The sequence below is a fragment of the Eupeodes corollae genome, chromosome 1, assembly GCF_945859685.1.
Source record: "Eupeodes corollae chromosome 1, idEupCoro1.1, whole genome shotgun sequence".
NCBI lineage: Eukaryota > Metazoa > Arthropoda > Insecta > Diptera > Syrphidae > Eupeodes > Eupeodes corollae.
The window spans coordinates 147,198,574-147,216,121 of record NC_079147.1 but is presented as its reverse complement, the minus strand read 5'-3'; the positions used below and the strand labels follow the sequence as shown (position 1 = coordinate 147,216,121).

The following is a 17,548-nucleotide window of genomic DNA, read 5'->3' as shown; positions in this document are numbered from 1 at the left end:
TACGTATTATTATTTTAATTGTTTCATCTTATGCCACATGAGTACTTAGCCTTAGCATGGATTCCCCAGTATATTTTGTTCGTTTTATCAGAAAATCACTCTGCACTCTTCCAATTCTACCAACGATTAACAAAACTACCTTACCATACAAACGCACTTGAACGCCACCATTTTCTCGACCCAAATACAAAATCCACATAACTAAAAGAGACAAACATATAACCCTCGTGTACATGTTTACATTTTCTACAGGCTTTCAACTTACAAATAATATGACATATTTGTCAATATACTGGGTTTCTTCTAAGTTGGCACTATTGAATTTATAGAAAAAAAATTTTTGTCGGACTAGTAGTTCATTATTTATATTTATCTCACAGTGCTTTTGCCCAATTTATTATTACAGAAAAACTTATTTAAAATTGACTTAATAACCCTAATTTAATAACAAACAAATACCCAATTAAGTATGTTTCATTTGTAAATGTCTTAAATTCGTGTTGCTTGGACGTAATAATCATAATTCGGTTGCTAAATATGCTGTTGCAGAATATTTTTGTGTGAGCAAGTTCATTGACGTTCCAAACTACAGCGGTTTAACATTTTGTTTTTCACATTTTCTGGACTTAAATGTTTGATTGTTTCAATAGGTAATTATTTAAATCATTAATATAAACATTATTTAATATAATGCAGCACTTTCAGACTGCAATTTACCATGGGCAATGTCACTAAAATGCTTTTGAAGATTGGGGGCTTTGGCAATTAAGTAACCCTAGGTAAGCGCGAGTCCTCTTAATTCTGTCGCTGTCATGGCCTAAAACACTGCTGTTGTGTTATTTTTTTTTTGTCTTTGCTCTTGCTACTTGCTCTACCACCATTGGCGCGGCAGGTTATGAGAATTAAGATAATAATATTTTTAATTGTTTATTTCTCCATTAAATCCAAACGGAAATAGATTTCCTCTTTAATTTGGATACAATTTTGAGTTGGTTTTGGGTTTGTGTTTAGTTCATGACGTCTAAGCAAAACGCGAAAAAATTGTTCCGCTTGCAGTGTTTTGTGTCTCCGTCCAGAAATGTCACGTTTCTAGAAGTAATCCCTGTCATTATTTTGTAATCAATAAATGTTGGTGTTGATTTGAGATTAGCTAGCTAGGTACTAGCCAAGGGCATTTTTTTAGACTAGAGAAAGACTTTTTAATTTATGTGTTGCATTTCTTTTGGATTTATTTTATGACAAGTTAGTTAAAGGCACGAAAACTAACTTGTTTCAAAACAATATGAAACTTTTACAAACCAAATTTGGTTACTCCTCTAATCATTCTTCGTTAGGTCGAGATTTTTGTTGATGTTGATATTTGCGTAAGATCTTGAAAATTAAAGTATTTTTTTTTTATGAAACAGGAGAAATTACTTCAATACAATTTCTTTATAGTTTTAAAGCCCTAAAACCTATTCTTCATACATCTTTCCAAATGATTTTTGACAACAAACAAAAATACGATTTAATACCTGCCCAGACTATTGCCCTAAAGTTACATATTTTTCGTTTATTTTTTTTTCTTACAAGACAAAAAGTATTTTGGGATCACATGGTATTGTGTTGTAGCTAGAAAGCAGCACCGAATAGTCTTAGATGCTAAGTAGAGTAGGTATGTATACTAACATAGATTTATAAAATAAAATATGTCAAGTTTATGATTTGAGTGGCGGGAAGTGAAGGAGTATGCGCAGTAGGACGAAATTACTGTATTTTATACCTTATTATATACTCTGAGGTTTTGAACAACCTTAACTTTATAATGTTGCAGAAGAGATTAATTTTGTATATCTGTGAGATCGTTGGTCTGGTTAACTTTAAGTTCTTTCACTGAGATATGAGGTAGGGCTAACAATTCTTATCAAAAAAAGACAATAGCAATTTGTAATTTCTTTTAAATCATTTCAAACCAAACCAAGTCGTTATGTAAAAAATATACATAGGTTCTAAGTTTTATATTCCTGATTCAATTAAAAAATTTACAAATAATTTCCTTAAAAAACCTGGGATTTTATTTTTACTTAGAAAAAACTGTGGTTCAAATTTTGTCCCATAATGTTTGTAGGTTCTGTTTTGCTTTATTTTTCTAAATGTAGATTCGACGACTTTCAAGAGTGGTTACGGTCTTTTTTTTGGTTTTTAAGAAGAAATTAAACGACTATAGTTTAATGTTATGGAAAATAATTTAGCTTAATTTAGTTAAGATAAGGGATAAGGCAAAATCTTAGAGACCACGCCACAGGGCTTCCACCTTATCCACAGATAATGTGCTCAACAAAAGTTTCCCTCAATAAATGTATTGTTTCGTTGTGTGTATGACATTTTGTGTCGTCTTGTTGGACCAATAGGTTGTCCACATTAATCATGACTCCATAGTGTTCCCCATTGACTATAACACATAGCCGACTTAATTTTTAAAGAAATATTAGCCAAATATTTCTTTTGCCAATAGACACAAAAATCAATAACTTTTTGAAGATGTAAAGAAGTCTCAACAATGGTTTCTGGTTAGGGATCAGTGGAAATCTTGTTTTGGCCCATTAACATAACGTACGACGTGCTTGGTGGACTAGAAGTGGCGGATGGTTCCATTCGGGTCTATACTATACGGCACGGCATCTCTGAGGATGCGCCGCATTTTTCACTGGAGTAAACGTGCTGCGGAATCAATCCCTGGCTGCTGAAATTACTAACTAAGCTGGGCGATTATATTGACGGAATTTTTTTCCTAACCGAACCATAACTATGAAATAGCAAACCAAATTGATCATAGATCAAGTGACAGCTATCAAAAATGATATAAAACCACAAGTCTAAAAAAATAACCGATTCATTTTTGTTCGGTTAAAAAATCATTGCTGAGTAGCTTTTTCTTAAGCTTCTTTCATTTATGCCATAAAAAGTATTGTATCCTCATTCAAGCTTTTCAGATTTGACTTAAGTAACAAGCTTATTCCATTGGTGGTATATAACACATGTAGAAGTTATAGTGAATTATAAGTCATAATAGCATTTCATTAGGCCCCAAAATTATTCAATCAAAATGATCGATTGTAAATTTCAGAAAATCGAGCGGGTTACATATATTATGTTAAATTAGGATATGAAATTATTTATTAAGTTTGGGTTAAGTGCACTGCGACCTGTAGACATATATATGTCCCTTCAGCAGCGCTCGTAAAACATCTTACGCGAAATAAAAGGTATGAATAGTTATTACAAATTTTCACACAGTAATTTCCTCTGGACCTGCAAATTTCAGTTCTCTCTCGAAGCAAATTAAATTATTTTGTTCATTCGTTGGAGTTGGGAAAAATGAAATTCCTGTCAATATGTCAGTTGGTTAGGTTAGGTTATAGTGGCTGCCCAAGATAGAAACGGACACACTTTGGCCAGTTTAATGGCCCATTGTGATACCACATGAATGTTGAGGCTTCCTCCTAAGCTCAATGGAACCAGTTTGAGTCCCTTACGAATCGCGAGAGGCTGATTATGCTAATATGATTTAGATCGTTTAGGTCGTTAAAGAAGAATTCTCCTTTAATTCTTTAGTTTTTGAGCCAGAGCGGGGCATGTGCAGAGAAGATGAAGAACTGTTTCTTCCTAATTCATACTCTTGGCGTGCTTTCCTTTTAAACAGTGTCCGGTTATGACACCTTAATCCGAGCTTATATGCGATCTGCTTAGAGAAAGCAAGCACCTTGAACGTTTTAAATCCAGTGTTGGCCAGATGTTTTTTGTGACTTGACACGTGGTGATGTTGTTCCACCTGGTGCCTGCCCTCCTCACAGCGTCTTGTATTAGCAACAGTTTACAAGTAGCGATTGGTATGCCAGATTGGTTGCAAGTTTCGGTAAGGGAACTACCAGGAAAGTGAGAAAGTGAGCGATGCATTACTTGAATTTGTCCAGGAGCCGTCTGCATTTTTCAAGCAGCTTGGCATCGCTGGACTAGTTGAAAGAATTTTCCGTAACCTAGAGGCTTCAGAAGTTTCTTCTATCGTGCCACAGAAATATCGCCAAGAAGATCGCGTAGATTTCCTTAGTACCTTCTTGTAGATTCTTAGGGATTCTTTGTAAGAGTCCCAGTGAGAGGCTAGTCTTGCGGCTTTGGCCCAGTTGAAAAGTTTCCTGCATTCTTTTCTTAGCGAGTCAAGTTCTGAGGCCCACCATTGTGGTTTCCTCTTTCCTCTTATGTGTATAATTGGAGAAGCAATTTCTAGCGATCTGTTTATAGCTGAGGTAAGGTCATTGACTTTGCTGTCAAATTCATTAGCATTAGAGGAAGGACTAGATAGTCCAGAAGAAGCCCAGTCAGAACTCAGGCTATCATCCACATTTATATTGAACTGGATATATCTATGATCAGAGAACGAGGGTTCTTTGGATTCTTTCTTCCAGTCCAAGATCATATTATGGTGTATAGTATCTGAGACAAGAGTTATGTCTAAGACTTCTTGTCGTGTTTTAGTTATGAAGGTTGATTCATTTCCAACATTACTTACTAAAAGGTTAGTACCAAGAATATAATCAAAACGAGACTCACCTCTGTCGTTGATATTCGTGCTACCCCATACAGTATGATGAGCGTTAACATCGCTCTCAATAATTAGGCGGATTCTTTGCCTTTCCGCTTCAGCGAGGACTTTCTCCAGGGTTTTTCGAGGGAGATGCCCAAGATACGCCGACACTAGCCAGAAACTTCCTTTTGTTGTTTCCAGCCTAGCTACGGTGGTATCTTTGTCACTGAAATTGTGGAGTAAAAATACATTAATGCTATGTTTCACTAGTATGCACGATCTAGGTTTACCGTTATCTGTCACACACAGAGTGTAGTACCCAGGAGTCCCGAGCCCTCGAACAACGGATCCCACAATCCATGGCTCTTGGATCAGGACAATGTCTTCCCCGTTTATTGCCAGACGAAAAAGAAGTGAGGCCGATCCCTTTATGGAGTGTTGGAGATTAATCTGTACTAACTGCAGCATTTTGGGTACAAGGTGCCAGTAGCAAGGAAGTAAATTTGCCATATCCAAATATGCTGTTAAGGGGTTAGGTTTTCTCCGACGAAGCAAACCCTTTCAATCTGGCTATAATTTACAAAGCTTTTATTCATCCAAAATTTAAGTACAATTTTCATATTTCTCGGTATCTCCTTTCTAATCTTGTCATCGCACTGTGTTTAATCATTATAAGGGTATTAACTATGCCTTGGGCGTGCGTAAAACACCAAAACATTAAAAACATAGTTTATTTATCAAAGCTTAGCTTCATTACCACTTATTATCATTATTCGCAACAGTTCATGAAGAACCAGGGCCTAGTGACTTACAACTCTCAACCATTTCTGTGTGCGAGTAATGTTGTCAAAGATGGAAGGGACCTACATTTTATATGCCGAACCCGAACGCCTAATTTGAGAAAGCACTTTTTCATGACAAGAATTACTCTTGGAGAATTTGTCAATTCCTTGCAAGAGGCAGTACCCGTGAATAAAACTAGGTGGCACAGGCAGGGATCGAACCCAAGACCTCTCACATGACAGTCCAACGCACTAACCATCATACCACGGATATTACCACTTAAACTGTCTTAATAAAATATTGGATTGATTTCGGTCTTGGCGACCATATTATTTCTTTTACTTTCTGTCAAAATGTCTTTTTTAATAAATCACTAAGGACAAATCATCATGACAAGTTATGAGCGTTGAGCAACTGTTGCAAATGATTAAAATGGTTGTTCACTAGGAGCAACGGTTGTGCCTTTTTTATGGGGTACATAGTCGTCCTTCAAAGTCGACTATTCAACGTTTGTTGGCCAAATTCGAGTCCATCGGCTCAGTGAACTATCAGTCAACTCCTGTTAGTCAACGAAACGCAAGTTCGTTCTTCTTGAAAGTGTGCAGCAGAATCCGAGGCGGTCAATTCCCGTCGCCCACAAGAACTTAGCTTGTAGCAGACCACAAACGACCATACCCAGCGTCGTGTGTTCGCTAATTTTATTTTGGACCAATTGGAAGTTGATCCCAATTTTTTTCCGAAAAAACATCTTCAGCGATTAGAACCATGGACATGGTTAAATCGTTTGATTGGACCCCTTTTGACCCTTTCTTGTGGGGATTTCTTAATTCAAAGGACCGCAATCGATACTATCAGTCAAATTTAGCTTGATTTATGCACCAAAATCATCGAAAACTGTACCCTTGGAATGCAATTAAAACGATGTTATTCAATTTTAAAATAAACCAATATTGGAAAACCTTTTATTAACGTACTTTACATTTTCTTAAACTGTTTAATATTCTCTTTTTTTAAATCTTATTAATGCTACTATTATTTATATTAGCCAAGGAAATCTTAATAGGTTCAAAAACAAGCAAATATTTTTTTGATTTTTCATCGATATGGGAAGTGTGAAAATGGTTCTTGAACAAGGGAAATATGTTCTTCCTTTTATGATATCATCGCAAGCCTTCAAACAAGGTGGGTTGAAAGTTTTCTCATTTGTGATTGCTTTGGTATTTTCCTTTTAAACAAGAAAGATCTTAATGGATCTGTCACTATCAGATTTCTCGGAATAAGAACTTTTGGCAAAGGATTCTACAAAGTTTGTGTAGAGTCAGTTAGGTCTCGTAAAATGTTGTTTTGGGTTTATTCTTGCTAGTCTTTTTTTATATATATAATAAGCACACACTCAAGGGGATATTACTACCCTTATTATGCAGAGGCACATTGTGAGCACTAGGAAGAGGAGGGAGAGTTTAAAAGGAGATGTTGATGCACATTGGTTTCGAATTACTGAATATTGCAATGACTAGGAAAGACAGAGTGCGGTAAGGCATTCCACATTCGTGTAGTACGGCTAAAGATCGAATATCTGTATTTGACAGTACGGCCGAAGTTGGGCTCAAGGGTATACTGATTAGCATTCCTGAAAGCACGAGTTTAAGGGGAGGAATGCACCTGGCTATTTCACTAGAGCATAAGCCGTTAAAATAAGCGGTAAAAAAGGGTCAGACAAGAGACCTTACGACGATGTTCAAGCGAAGTAAATGAACTTATGATGATATTATCATCTATCAATCTAAATGCTCTGCGTTCAATACCATCCCAGAGAGTAATACTCAAGCTTCGGACGTATATAAGTCTTGTAGATAACACCCAGATCAGAAGGGGTGAAATATTTCTTGCATCGCCTAAGCCAACCCAAACACCTTGCGTCATTTTTGGCGACATCGCGTAGGTGATCATTCCACAAGAGGAGGTTGGTGACACACATACCGAGAATATTGAAGTGTTCAGTCTCATTGATGTAAGTGCCATCCGTCGATAATGACAATTAGGGTATATCACGCTTTAACGATACAAGACAGCATTGCATTTTCGAAGCATTAAATTCCACGTGGTTTTTTAATACCCATTGAACAATGCTGTTTAGGTCGGAATTTAATGAGCTTTTCATATTTTCTCGTTGCAGTTAAACATCCGGAGAAGAGGGATGTAAGTCTGAAAACGAATATGAAAAGCTGAGAGTACTATCGTAATCGAAACAATGTATTGGATTAGTTGTTGCAGGCAGGAGATCTATCTTCTTTTCTCTTTAACCTTTTTGTAGTCCCCGCGTAACTGCCCAATCAATATTCTTAATGGATAACTTTATTGAAGTTATTTATCAATTAAATGTTGCTCTTTACCCTAAAAACTTTTGTTACAATGCTGGAATGCATCGCATTGACAAAAGCATACATCACAAAAAAAAATAACATTGGCCCAAAAATGGTCCCAATAATAATTTTAAATCTTCGTGCTTACTTCGTTTTCAATCATTTTAAAGTTTCTGAGTCGATTTTTATACTTTTAGTAATATTGACGAAATGGATAGTGGAAACTTATTCCATATCTCAACTATATTTTGAGCCACTTTTCCTACACCTCTGAAACTGCTAATTCCTTTGAGTTTTTATTCGTTAGTTGAACTAAAATATTCGAATATTGTTTTTTTCAACAACAAACTTTAAAAGGTTCTGGCTTCCGAAAAATCAAGTCATTGACTTGTTTTCTAGTGGAAAAAATTTTAGAATGAACAAATATTCGATATAAATAATTTTTTGTTTGCTTTAAGCTTAATTAATACGCAACTACTCCTTACAGTCAAAATTATAAAATGAAGAGAATTATAAAAGGAAAATAAATAAAATTTATTTTTCAGGCCAATTCAATCAATTTATTCACATTTTTTTTCTTTATAAATATTAAGAGTCGAAGCTCTCAAATCGAAACAACGGATGAATACATATAAATCCGGTCTGTCCATCATTTTTAGTTCGGTTATCATTAGTCAAAAGAATAGGTTCTTCTTTAAAGCAAATAATTTCAGTGATACTTTCAAATTTAGAGCCTATCACCCTAAATTTTATATTCCTTTTCAAACGAAAGTTATTCGAATTCGAGAAAATTTTATTTTGAGATTTAATCGATTCAAAAGTTTGCTGATTCAATCGAAAGTTCATTAAAAAAAAAATAAGTAAACTTTGACTTTCGAATGATTCGAATCAAATGTCATTTTTGTGTTGTTGAGATATTTTCTGGTAAATAGCTAGAGAAACATGTAAGGACACAGTCACATTCTAATTGGAGCAATAGGTAGCAAAAAGAAGTCCTGATAAGGTTGATGGAGGAGAAGCCGGAGGTAGCAAACGGTTTTTCTGTAAACCGTGTAGATGCTGACCGGTTTTGGAGAGATGCTGCCGTGAAGCTCAATAGCCATGGGCCTCTATATTTCAATGACCGTTTATTGAGGCGATAGTTCTTTATAAATCTACAAAACAAAATCAATTTATTCCGATTTGAAGTTTATAAACATTGTTTGTTTTCATTTCTTTAAAGTGTGACCATGTGTGACGAATGTACATAATATTTTAAACGGTATAAACACAACATGGAAATTTAAACCAAAATGATTACGTTAGTTAAAAAAATGTTTAATTTCATGTCTTGAATGTTTTTGTTTATCACTTTATTAACTTCACTTAATTTTTCAATTCAGAAACTGTTAATCTGTGACAAACTCTGGATTAAAAATAAGATTCTTCACAAAATAAAAATTAAACTCTAAATCAAATCAAAATGTCAAATTATTTAGAACAACTGATCTCCAAAATAAGGTTATTTTCCGTTAATTTTTTGCAATGAATATTTTTCATCCGAATCTTAAAATAAACAAAGTTCATTCGAACGAATAGATCTAGTCACTCGAATCAACGTTTCGTTCGAATCTCAAAATGAGCATGTATAGCTTCCGGTTTAGAGGGGTTTCACCTTCACATCAAACCTGAAACCATTTTCGATATTTTGAATAGCCTTGCAAACCCTCTAAAACGTTTTTCAGCTATCTAAAAATTTTCCCCATTATTATAACTGCAAAAACTACCTAACCTATTTAATGACAATAATTACACTTGGAGAACATGTCAATTCTTCAGAATCAGTACTCGTGAAAAAAAAACTTTAGGTGACACTGGCAGAGTTTGAACCCAACACCTCTGCAATGACAATCCCACGCTGTTCAACTACACATACACAAGTTATATATTCAGCTTTATTATTATATCTACATAATATTATTTCCTAGCTTTCCATTTTAAATAAAATAAATATTATCATATTCTCTTTTTCAGCTTACTTGAAACTTAATAATTTTAAATCTACTAAGAAAGGATAAGCAGAGCGAAGCAACGCCCTTCTTAATTAAATATTCAAATAATATGATCTTTATTCTGGAATATCCAAGTGAGGTAAAGTAAACTTTTCTTTACAATAAAAAACATATAACAAAACTAAATTTTAATAAATTTTTCATAACATTATTATTTTTTTTTTCTTTCTTTTATTTTTAGAAAATGGACTCACATTGAAAAGTCTTTTTTTTTTTATGAGAAGATTATGTTTTGCATGAGGCTATCGGTGAAGTTTTTTTTGTGTAAAGAATACTTCATTTTTGGACAAACCACAATTTTCAAAACACCTCAGAACGAGAGTTATAAATTAGTATAAAATTAGGACAAAACAATACAAAACGTTTGCATGACTTGATCAAGAATCTTCGTCAAAAACAACCACCTTAAGCGTGGTTGGCAAAATATAGTTTACATAGACATTTTATGTGCCCGTGGGGCATTTTGTAGTAAAGAAAAAAGAAAATTCCGGTTTTTTTTTTGTTGAAAATAACCCGGTCAAAAATTGTTTAGATGAATTTACATATTTTAAAAAAATCTTATATAGAAAAACATTAACAATGGAGCAGGAAGAAAGAACTGAGCAAATGATCTCAGATCAATTATTATTAAATCCTCTGCTGGATTGTGATCCCATTGACATTTCACCTCTAAACGCATGCACCTCGTCGAGTACATTGCTTAATGACGATGACGTGCCTTGCATATCTGAAGACCTACCTGCTCCAGATCAAGATCAAGACCAGGACCAGCAACTTGAGCTACAGCTGGAGATACCCGGCAAAATAAAACGTAACAAATTCTCTTCGTACCTTTCGAAGCGTGGCCCCGGACGTCCGCGAAAGGATGTTCAGGGATTCTTCTATAAAAAAGCCGTTCGCACTCAGTTAAAACGGAAGAACTTCAATCGATCAATGTTAGTTAAGCGTTACCTGAACGACGAACATATGCAAGCGGGTCGATTTCTCTCGCACAACCATCCATCGCCATCGGATGCGGATGGCTCAGAAAGTTTACAATCGCTAAGCGAAAGTAATACTTTTAATCACAAGTACGAAGGCAAATTGTGTTGCCTTTGCAACCTCAGCGAACAAAGTCAACTTGGCCAGGGTGAGCTAATCCGGTTCGAGTCGTCCATTCCAATGGACATGTTTGGAGAAAATGTGACATCACATCCAGTAACTGAACTGGATAATCTCAAAATAAAGATTAACCTCACTAATCAAACCGTATCAAAGGATGTGTCGAGCTTTAAGAGTGTCGTAAATCATCACACAGACGACATCAATGAGCTCGATGTTATAGGCCATCGGGAGCAGTTGAACCTTAGGAATCTCCAAGATTCCAATTACTTTTACATACATAAAATGTGTGCTCTCTGGTCGCAAGGAATAGTCTGTGACAACGATGGTCTGCTGAAGAATGTTGATGTGATCGCTGCACAAAGCCTTAAAATTCAATGCTCCTTTTGTCAACATTATGGTGCGAGCCTCTCCTGCAAGATGAACTGCTCCAAGATGTACCATTTTCCGTGTGCCACAGCGGCTGGGTGCTTTCTCATAGTTTCCTCATTTGTGACCTTCTGCACGGATCACTTGTACCAGATCCCAATCAATTACACCGATGGAAATGTATCGTGTCAAACGTGCAACCTTATGGGCGACCCCAGCAAGCATGTGATGTGTAGCATTTGTGGCGATCATTACCATACTGCGTGCATAGGCCTTAAGGACACGCCAGGTACGCGCGCTGGCTGGCAGTGTACGTCTTGCATTCGTTGTCAAGTTTGCAAGCAAACCGATGTTGCAGACGAGCGTCTAATAACCTGCGAACAATGTCACAAGGTCTACCACTCGAATTGTTTGCGACCCATTGTAGCATCAGTTCCGAAACTCGGCTGGAAGTGCCGCAATTGTCGCATCTGTTCGGACTGCGGGTCGAGAACGCCAGGAGCAGGCGCTTCATCTCGTTGGCATTCGAATTACACAGTCTGTGACTCGTGTTATCAGCAACGGAACAAAGGTTTTTCGTGCCCCATTTGCCACAAAGCGTATCGGGCGGCTGCCCACAAGGAAATGGTAAAGTGCTGTAGCTGTAACCGGTTCGTGCATAACACCTGCGACGCTGAGGCAGATCTGTCCGTTTATCACCTGCGGAAAGAGACAAATCCAGATTACGATTACATCTGTACGTTGTGTAAAAAGATCTCGTACAAAAGTGAAGGCATGCTGGCGGGTTTGCAGAATTTCGATATTTCTGACGGCAATTCGTTGGAGAAGACATTCGCAGCCCCATTGCGTGGCAGATCTCTTGAAACGATACTAAAGCTGCCCAAGAAGCGGATGAGACTTAAAGATATCTATCGTGGCAAGGGAAAATACATGCAAAAGAAGTCGCAAATGGGAGAAATTAGCGGCGGGAAAAAACAGCGCGTTTCCAAAGGCAAAGGACGTGGCATGGGTGGTTATTATGAAGCTCCAATGTCGCCTCCAGCAGATAGGTCGGTGCGCAACGATGAATCGGGTATAGACAAAAAAATAGTCATTTGCTCGGCAAACGACCAATTCATTCTGTCGCAGGATATCTGCGTTATGTGCGGTGCTATCGGAGCCGAAGAAGAAAGGCAGCTTATATGTTGCGCCCAATGCGGACAGTGTTACCATCCGTACTGCGTGAATGTGAAGTTAAACAAGGTAATACTGACGCGTGGCTGGCGATGCCTTGATTGCACCATTTGCGAAGGCTGCGGCAAGAAGGACGATGATGCTCTGCTAATTCTCTGTGACGAATGTGACATATCCTTTCACACATATTGCCATGACCCGCCCCTCGACTCTGTGCCGCATGGCAACTGGAAGTGCAAGTGGTGTGCCGTATGCCATAGTTGCGGACGTCGGGAACCCGGAAAAAACTCCCAATGGAAGAATAGCTATTCGGAGTGTGGTCCCTGTGCCAGTCAGACATCGTGTGCTGTCTGTTCGGTGACTTATGAAATGGGTGAGATAATAATGCAGTGCAACACATGTGAACGTTGGTTGCACTGCAAATGTGACTCAATAAACTCCGAGGAGGAGGTCAAACGATGTGATCTAAGCAAATACATATGCAAACTGTGCCGACCTAACGATGCAGTGCCTTTCTATTTAAAAAATCAAGCTCCAAGCACATCTTTAGCTGCAATTAAATCGGCGGCGGCATCTTCAATGTCGCAAGATAACAATTCTTTAGATGAATTCCAAACCGAGAATGGTCTGACGTACTCATTATCGACGACGACAGCAACTGGAACAGCTAAGAACGCTCCAATGGAATTAGCCCATCAGATGGACGGAGTGTATGTTAGCGAACAAGGTTTGCAGTTGATCAAATCACTGCAGACTGAGATAAAGAAGAAGCGGAAATTTAGGGGAGCAAATGCAATCGACGAGCAGGTAAACAAGGACTCGGCAATACTTGCAGCAATAGAATCAGTGGTGGCAGGAACATCCAATGACAATTCATGGGAGGACAATCGCTTGGAAGCGGCCATCGATGAACCATCGATAAACACATACAAAGACGGAATGGTGTGGCATGGTGACACCATTAGCCCGCCAACGGGCTTTTCCTTCTTTACTAATGATCAGGGCGTAACAGTGCTAAAGAAGAAACGTCAACGGAATCTTTTAAAACTCGGCATAGGTGGATTCAGTGTGAAAAATCGTGCCGTCCGAAAGGACACCACCGTTGATTTATTGGAAGAGAACGATGACACCACTCAGCAATTAGAGCTTGAAAAAGAGAAAAAGAAGAGAGCTCCAGTTCGAAAGAAACCCAAAACCAAACTTAACGAATTGTACCCCTCGTATCTGCAAGAAGCATTCTTTGGGAAATCTCTGCACGAAACAACAGAACAAAAGATTTCGCTTTCGGAGAGTGAGTCTTCAGAAGATGACAATAGGCTGGGACCAGCGGATGGAAGTGGGATTGTCCTTTCGAATGAGGAAATAAATTACCTTAAGAGTTTCCAAGAAAAGGTCGCCGCCGCACAACCTGCCAAGCCTAAAAATGGCTTGCCAAGTGCAACGATAACGTCGTCTAATGCTTTACCCACAACGCCAAGTGCGGCGCAAAGCAATGTGATACCGTTCGTCGCATCGGTAGCTGTTCAAAAGCCGCCAATGCAAAACGGACCAACGACGTTCACTCAACCAGCCGCATATGGGTCGTATAATGCTGTACCCGAAGTCATAAATAAGTCGGTGGTAGCTACAATTGTTAAACCTCCGCCACCATTGGTACTACCACAGCAGCAGCAACAACAACAACAACAACAACAACAACAGCAGCAGCAGATTACAAGAGATATGGAAAAAATGCGTAGTCCTATTGCGACGAATACTTTTGTGCCGTCTTCGCCAATGCATCATGGTTTCCAACAAAATATGATGCAAAGCCCTCAACAACAACAACAGCAACCACCACCACCACCCCAACAGCTACAACAACAACAGCAGCAACAATCAGTTGTTAATACACCAATGATAAATAACCGAGATCCTGTGAGTATTCAACTTATTCCAAATGGTCATGCAATTGGAAACCAACAACAGCAGCAACAACAACAACAACAGCAACAACAGACGAACGGCTATTATCATTCAGAGCATATGAACAACTCGAGTAACTCCGCAGACGCCGTTATTATGCACGAAACAATAGTACCTAAGCATATCTATGCAGAGCCTGCGAGACCGCAACAAACTCTGCAACACAACAATGTGCACTTGTCAATCAAGAATGCAGTGCCCATCGCGAAAAAGCCCAACGTCCAACAGTTGGAGACACTCACAGTGGGAGGTGGTGGTGCTACTGGGTCAAGTGTAGGAGGAACTCAGAAAACTGCTGAGAAGATGCGAAAGGACGAAGAACTCGGCAAAGCCGCAACAATTTCAGCGGTCCTCTATGCAAACACTCAACATCCAGAACTCAAACAACAGTACCCCAATTGGAATGATCGCTGCAAGCAGATTCTCAAGCGCTGGCGATCCCTGCCGTCGGACAAGAAAGGACCTTTCCTGCAAAAAGCAAAAGACAACAGAGCATACGTCAGAGTACAAAAAATGCAGCAAAATCCAGAAAAGAACAGCTACCATCATTCGAAAGCCACCACGACGACGGCGGCGGCGACAACGCCGACGTACAATCACAATCACAATAACAATAATACAAACCATAATAACATACCAATAAGCAATATAGTTGCGCCATCGCCACGAGGTGCACCTCCTTCATACCCACTCACCGTTGAAAACAGATTTAACATGAACAGCACGCCGCATCCGCATCCGCATGAGGATAAGAATAACTGTTATCGCACTACCACCGCTTATCTTTGTGCTACAGACGACAAATACTCTGTACCGCCCAACCAAACCATCTTACCAAATTCAACAAGCATCCGCACGTCCGAAGAAATCAATAGTTTCAATCAAGAAATTCTGCGTTTCGATCAGGAGATAAAAACGATCAAAGAAAATGAACAACTCAAGCGATTGTTAGAGAATCCCTTAAGCCGAGTCAACATGAACGTCCTGAATATGAATCACCTAACCGATGGTGGCCATAAATATAATTCGGATTACACGCGAAACGATCACTTGGACGACCTCAATATGACATTGTCCGATTTAAATACAATCAAGAGTGAAGAGGAGAGCTTTTCGTCGGATCGAAAATCTGTCGTGGGCGATGTAAATATGGAGATTTTTGCCGACACCAAATTAGAAACCAATCGTCAAATGGTTTGCACAATCAGCGAAGCCCTGGCCGAACGCTTGTCCCCCATGAAAATCGAAGCCGATGATGATGTCAAAGCTATGATGGAGCCGAGCGTTGTAGCGGCCGATTGTTTAGCCGATCTCGATAAGTTGCCAAGCTACGATCATTCCATCGAAGAAGTTGGTGACATTCTCAAAGGCATCGAGGACGGCGATGATGATGATGACGAATTGCTGAAATCCCTCACAGCCGAAATGGGCGATGATTTTAACATTCTCGAGTATGGTGATCCAGAGCTTGATGAGCTCTCGTCCGATCAAAGCATTTTAAATAAGTTGGTATTCGATGATAATGACAAGAATAATGAATAAATTTATTAAAAAATTAAACAAAAGAAGATATATATATATATATAAATAAATAAATAATAAATATAGTTTTTCATACTTTTAGAAATGTAATAAGAAAAAAAAGAAAACAAACAAAATAAGTGCATTAACAAAAAACCAGTTTTTAATATATAAGCTATAAAAACAAGAGAGAAATACTTTTTAAATAAAATAAAAAAAGTCAATACATGTATATAAGAGATGTTGATGTATATGTAATTATAATTTTCTGTGTATTTATTATTATTTATTTTATTTTTTCTTATTCGAAGTTTACTTTTGGCTATTACTTCTTGGGAGAGTTTGAAAAATTTCTTACGAATTACGAAGAGCAGTAAGAGTTCAGAGTCTGAGCTGACGGGCTCCAACTTAAGCCCCAATTGTAGCTATCATTGGCTTTCATCATTGAAACTAATCCTTGGAATTTTTTAGCATGTCGTTTATACTCGTAGTTATCATACAAATTTCGGTCAAAATTTCCTGATTGCAATCCACCGAAAAGTGGGTAATTTCCTTTCGATCAGTATTATATTTTCATTTCTTATCAAAGAGGAACTCAGTCAAACATCCATTCTAAAATGCGTTCGGATTGATTTCAATGATAGCTATAACTAGCTCCTTACCTGTGAGATCGATCGAACAGAGCGGAAGTCAGACTCAGTTTTGAGACGAGTTCAAGCTCAACAGCTATTACTCGGCGGAATTGAGAACGATCTCAAATATCTCTTCGTGGATTAGGGGCCGGCTATAGCTTTCAGTAAAATCCATTAGTAAAAATTGAAACAAGAGGAATCTAAAACATAAATGTTACTGGTTTATTTTACTGATGTCAATAACCGACCCGTCGTTGGTTATTATTTTCTTATACGGACATGAGTCCAATGAAGAGCACCAATTGCATAAAGAAACTTGTACTTCCTGCTACATAACTTGTGCGCTTTTTGTATTTCTTCTACAGCATACGATCTAATTCTGTGTATGGCAATGTTTTGAAACTAAAACGTCCTGCAATGTCCTCACAACTCAAATTTGGAACTCGGTTCTCCTACGTATCGCAGAAAGTTAATGATTTTTTTCTTTATTTGTTTAAGCATTGTTTCTGAGCTCGGTATAAGAAAAACGCCTTTCTTTAAAATTTCTGAACTGAGTCATAAAAACACCATGCTTAACAAAAACCAAGTGTTTTCTTATCTGGGTTCATATGAATGCGAGTTCTATGATGATAAGGTGGAATATAGAAGGGCTTAGCACATTCTAACCGAGAGATTGAAACTATTCTACGTAATATTTACTTAAGCCTAGCTTTCCTAATTTAACAATCAAAACTCAATGTGAGAGTTTGTCAAACGGCTTACGTCAGTATAAAGTATAATCCAATTGTTTTTTTGCTTTTAAATGAGTCAATACAGTTTTCAAAGCCATACTAAATGTTTTTTTAAACTTAAATTTGTATTTTAAACAAGGAAACAAACAATAAACGTAATCTTTTCTTATACCCCTATTACGGTTGGCGAATCGAACGTTCGGAGTGAGATGTTTTTATTAGTTCGAAATTTAGTTCTACCATACGAAAAAAAATTACAGACATAAATAAACGTCAACTCATGAAATTAAAAAAAAAA

General features: G+C 37.7%; 1 protein-coding gene across 2 annotated transcripts; it reads left to right on the top strand.

Moving 5' to 3' along the window:
- The first annotated feature begins 341 nt into the window (after positions 1 to 341).
- LOC129938656 (histone-lysine N-methyltransferase 2C) lies at positions 342 to 16,151 on the top strand. Of its 2 annotated transcripts, XM_056046329.1 has the most exons (4): positions 342 to 650; positions 706 to 779; positions 9,721 to 9,837; positions 9,940 to 16,151. In XM_056046329.1, exon 4 carries the CDS (start codon positions 10,338 to 10,340, stop codon positions 15,906 to 15,908), a length of 5,571 nt encoding a protein of 1,856 aa, XP_055902304.1. In that variant the 5' UTR covers positions 342 to 650; positions 706 to 779; positions 9,721 to 9,837; positions 9,940 to 10,337; the 3' UTR covers positions 15,909 to 16,151. The 2 variants fall into 2 exon arrangements, with proteins under 2 accessions (XP_055902304.1, XP_055902305.1); XM_056046330.1 differs by lacking the exon at positions 706 to 779.
- Positions 16,152 to 17,548: the final 1,397 nt, after the last annotated feature.

What these genes read in the sequence shown, in the direction of transcription:
- LOC129938656 (XM_056046330.1), top strand. Translation starts at nt 10,338, where the DNA reads ATGGAGCAGGAAGAAAGAACTGAGCAAATGATCTCAGATCAATTATTA.